Genomic DNA, 4,595 nt, shown 5'->3' on the forward strand with positions numbered 1-4,595 from the left:
GCTGCACTGACTATAACGTCCCGTAGTTATAGGCTCTCTATCAGGCCCCCTTTTCAAGCCTTCCTGCCGTTCACTTCTTCGTTTTGTTCCCTGTATTTACTCACCGTTCACTTTGGAACCACTTCTCTAAACGAACTAATAAATATGGCATCGCGAAAATAAGATGCACTGCCTGGTGTTTTTTTAAGAGAGCTTTTTTTTTAAGCAAGACCATTATGGGTTCGGCTAGGCTGACAACGGGATACCCAAGTGAGCGACATATCCGGGTAAGGGCCGAAAAATTCTTGGGTTTTTGACCCGTCTGGATTATGATCCGGGTTCTCCCAGAGCATTAGACAGCAACCTTAATTAAGTGCTCGGCCATCCGGTCGTTAACTACTTAAATTGACTGTTGAAAGACACTCTAGTGACTTATGCTTTAATAAGTTGCTAGTAAATGTACTCTCTCTGTAACAAATTGTTAATAATGGCGCCATCTATATTTCTTAACGAAGTTTTAATAGAAAGGGCCTTTATCAGTTTCGGCTTTTTCGTCACGTTTTAACATCAAGATATTAGGGTCAGTCTACTTTTTTAGATCCTTTCGGCGATCAAAAACCACTAACATTTTCGAAACCTCCAGCAAATTATAAAATAAAAAAGTGTCAAAAGTTCTATTATATTTTTAAATAATAAAATTGAGCAAAAGTAAAGTTTTTTCTAAATACATAAATCGAATGAATACTTTGTAACAGTGCTTTTAAGGCTTCTTTAAATATGAGGTCCTGGGCAAATGATCTGTAATAGGGTCTTCCTTATGACTTAGCATTTATACAAATTGACAAATGGGCTATGAGCAAAAAGTATCAAAATGAAAAAGAACATTCACTGACTCTTTTCGATATCATTTTCCCATCATTATGTATTGAATTTTAAGAAAAGAACAGCTTTTAATGATTGAGAAAATCTTAATTTTAATAATATAAATTTACATATTTTTTACAAGAATATTAATTTTTTTCAGACAAATATAATAGGCCTATTTACCTAAGAATATTTACTATCTTCTATAAAAACAATCAACATGCTAATGCTAAAAATTTTGAAGAAAGTATAATAATGGTCTAAATAATATATTTAACTTGTTATCTTTTTGGAAAATTCTACATAATTTATGCGGCCATTATTATCTGCATTTGCTTCTCGAATCATTTCTTCGACTTCTTTTTCTGTTAATTTCTCTCCAAGATTAGTCATAATGTAACGCAGATCTGAAACACTTATATATCCGGTACCATCCTCATCAAAAACTCTGAAAGCATCAATAATTTCTTTTTCGCCAACTTTTTCTTCCATCATTTTAGATATCAAAGAAAGAAACATTGAAAAGTCGATGACTCCGTTTTTCTCTTTATTTATCTTGTTAATAACTTCTTGGAGCTCGAATTCTGTTGGTGTTAAGCCTAAAGATCTCATAATTGTATCTAATTCATTGCTAGATATTAGGCCGTCTCCATCTTTATCGAACAGCAGAAAAGCTTCTTTAAATTCGGATATCTGTTTTTTGGTCAGATTTTCAGTCATGATGCGCTCCTTACTTTCAGACAGTATTAAGATTTTGATTGAAATTGTTGAAATTTTATTATTAAATTAGATCAATCATTGTTATTAAACGTGTTTTGTTTTATTATTACTATTTTCTGTTACTTGTTATGTAAAATGAGTATTGATTTCAAGAGATAAATACTAGTGATGTAACGAATATTCGGTTACTATTCGGTATTCGGCCGAATACCGAATACCTAAAAACAAGACTAAGAAATAACGAAAACACAGTAAATTAATCATTTTGGTATTTAGATTTAATGTTATCGGGTTAGTGTTGTTTATATTTAGGGGAGATCGGGGAAACTTCGGCATGCGGGGCAAGTTTGTCAAGCGCTTTTTTTAAAAAACAAATTAAAAGGAGACTTTGGTTATAGGTTAGGCAGTTGAGTTTTATTGGTGGCTTGTTGAGTGTAGTGTTTTNTATATATATAAATGGAAGTGTATATATATATATGTATAGATTATATTATCGTGTCAACTATTTCTGTTACTGCTCGTGTGTGTGTAGGGAACTGTGGAAGTGATGTCACGCTCGACAAGTTTCCCACCGGTCAGGGAAAATTTCCCTGTGTCAGTTGTCCCTACACCCTTGTCGTGTGTACGCGTGTTCGCGAGCTAACGACACCATTTTAGCATTTTTAATGTCACTTTCTCTCGTAGATAGAATGTATTATGGTGAATTAAAGTAACTCGATTTGTTAATATCGATGAGTGCCTGCTTATTCCTTAATTTTGTTGTTTTTAAACGAAGCAAATAGCCGGAAATAAAAAATCGTTCGTAACTTTTAAACGGTTGATCGTAAGTAATTTTTTTCAATGCCAGTCGATTCAGCATATCATATTACATCTAGATATGTCTATGTCTATTCGTTAATATTAAGTTTAAGACCTTTTTTCGCTGGATACCTTTTCCTTTACTCCAGTTAGGCCTATGAGGTAAACTACGATCTACACTTTACTTGGATTGATTCTTATTAAAATATCATAAATTAGTTGGCAATAAGTCTAAAATCATACGTATATATCACATAAAATAGTACAATTGAAAATAACCTACCGAAAGACATTTTTCACTGTCAAAAACAAGTTCCACGAAGTACGTACTGTACGTCTAAACTGTAACAGAAACGTCTCAGAATGAATCTGCACTTTATGGCGCTCCCTCCTGGTAAAAGACGTCAACGCCTAGAGAAAATTTTAACCAATAAGCCAACTTTTTTATGGGTTTCTTTAATTTACACCGATTTATTAAGTAATCTGCGCATTATATACAATTTAATAATAAATTATAAGTATATGCAGATCATATATAGTTCTATACCCGGTGATTCCCAAACTTTTTCGAGCTATCGCCCCTTAGTTCCGTAAACTTATAGTCAACGCTCTCTCCCTTTCCCATGTGTAAGAAAGGCTTGGAAATATTCTTAGAAAGACTTTTCTATATACTTTACATTGTTTTCCACATCTGGAAACCACTAAAGTAAGAAAATAAATGTCTTTTTCGATTTTTACAATTAATTTTTACTATTATTATTTGTTATTTAATATACTATTTAATGATTTTTGGAATTTGTTTAGATGAACATTTACCCGACGCGATGAGTGGCGAGCCAATTCTTTTAATTTTTAATATCTTGAAAGTTAATAATTAAAGTTGTTTTATGTTGTTCTAAAAATAGATTAAGTAAACGTGACAAAATGATACCAAACGTCTCGGAGAACAAAAGTATCGCCTTGTCCCGCCTATTCACTAGGTCTAATGCCATTTATTTTTAAAATTATAAAAGAAATTATAGTGTTCGTTTAATTCGTTACCTTTTATATAATTAGTGTAGAAATATAAATAAAGATTTGAACAAATATAAAAATTTTATTTTATTTTGTAAACTTCAAAAACGCATCTATAGTACATAGTTATATCATTACAGTAATTATTAAAAAAAACAAATTATATTTTGAAAAAATCATACTTAACATTATTTCACAGTTTTAGATAATATGCGCATTGTTGCACTTTTACTCGAAAGAACGTTTTTTTTTTTTATTGTGCTTTACATTTATTTTCTTTTTTAAGCCAAAAAGTTTGTCTAAATGTTATAAAACGATTTATTATTTTTCTTTTTACGTTGTGATATTCTTTAAAATAAATTTTCTGAATTTCAAAATTGGAATTTATATTTTCAATTCGGAATTCCTTACAGTTTTGTTTTTTCTTCAAAAGAACATTCTGCAAAGATCTGAATTTTATTTCTATACAGTATATAAAAGCAATCGATTTGTGCTTTTAGCAGCATAAATTAGAAAACTTTTCTTGTAACTACTCAAAGATACTAATTTTGTTACATTTGTAGCTATATAAATGGCATCTTTGGAGCATATAGGATTCAAAACATTCATTACATATTTTCTTATTCTCTCTTAGGTTCCATAATATATAGCCTGCAATATAACATAATACGTTATTTTCTGTATTAGATAGAGGTTAGTCCATATTCATTGCATCCCATTCTTCTATTTTAATATTTTTAATAAAATTAGCTCGTCCTTTCAATTTTCTAGTTCCATCAATTTCAGTTTTTCCCATTGATCATCGGGAAAATACACGTACCTTAATATCAGATTAGGTGTATCATTTCAGATATTAAGACAGCGCGTTTTGATTTAAACCAGGGGTGTCCAACCCGCGGCCCGCGGGCCGCATGCGGCCCAAGGCAAGTTCCAATGCGGCCCAATAAACGTGTAAACAAAACCGACAAATGTTTTAATTTTTACAGTAGAGCCTCGATTATCCGACCCCCGATTAACCGACACCTCGGTTAACCGACCGTCCTAGTCGGCAAATTTCAAATGTCCACTAGTGATGTGGCGCTACAATATTTGCCTATGTCTTGGCTACTTTAATATTATTTTTACGTGTTTTAGCTGGCAACACTCATTCGACCATGAAAGGGAGCCAGTATTTAAACGAGGCTTAATTTTCTAATTTTTAACGTTACAATAGCGACGAT

The 4,595-nt window shown here is 31.9% G+C and overlaps 1 protein-coding gene across 1 annotated transcript; it reads right to left on the bottom strand.

The window, feature by feature from the left end:
* Positions 1–945: 945 nt before the first annotated feature.
* On the bottom strand, positions 946–1,672 carry LOC111622900 (calmodulin-like). The gene has a single exon (XM_023365359.1). It carries the CDS (start codon positions 1,561–1,563, stop codon positions 1,117–1,119), a length of 447 nt encoding a protein of 148 aa, XP_023221127.1. The 5' UTR covers positions 1,564–1,672; the 3' UTR covers positions 946–1,116.
* Between the last annotated feature and the right edge of the window lie 2,923 nt (positions 1,673–4,595).

This window comes from Centruroides sculpturatus, unplaced genomic scaffold, assembly GCF_000671375.1.
Source record: "Centruroides sculpturatus isolate CEXI.00-Female unplaced genomic scaffold, Cexi_2.0 scaffold229, whole genome shotgun sequence".
Lineage (NCBI taxonomy): Eukaryota > Metazoa > Arthropoda > Arachnida > Scorpiones > Buthidae > Centruroides > Centruroides sculpturatus.

Coding starts and splice junctions, on each gene's coding strand:
- LOC111622900 (XM_023365359.1), bottom strand. CDS start 1,563: ATGACTGAAAATCTGACCAAAAAACAGATATCCGAATTTAAAGAAGCT.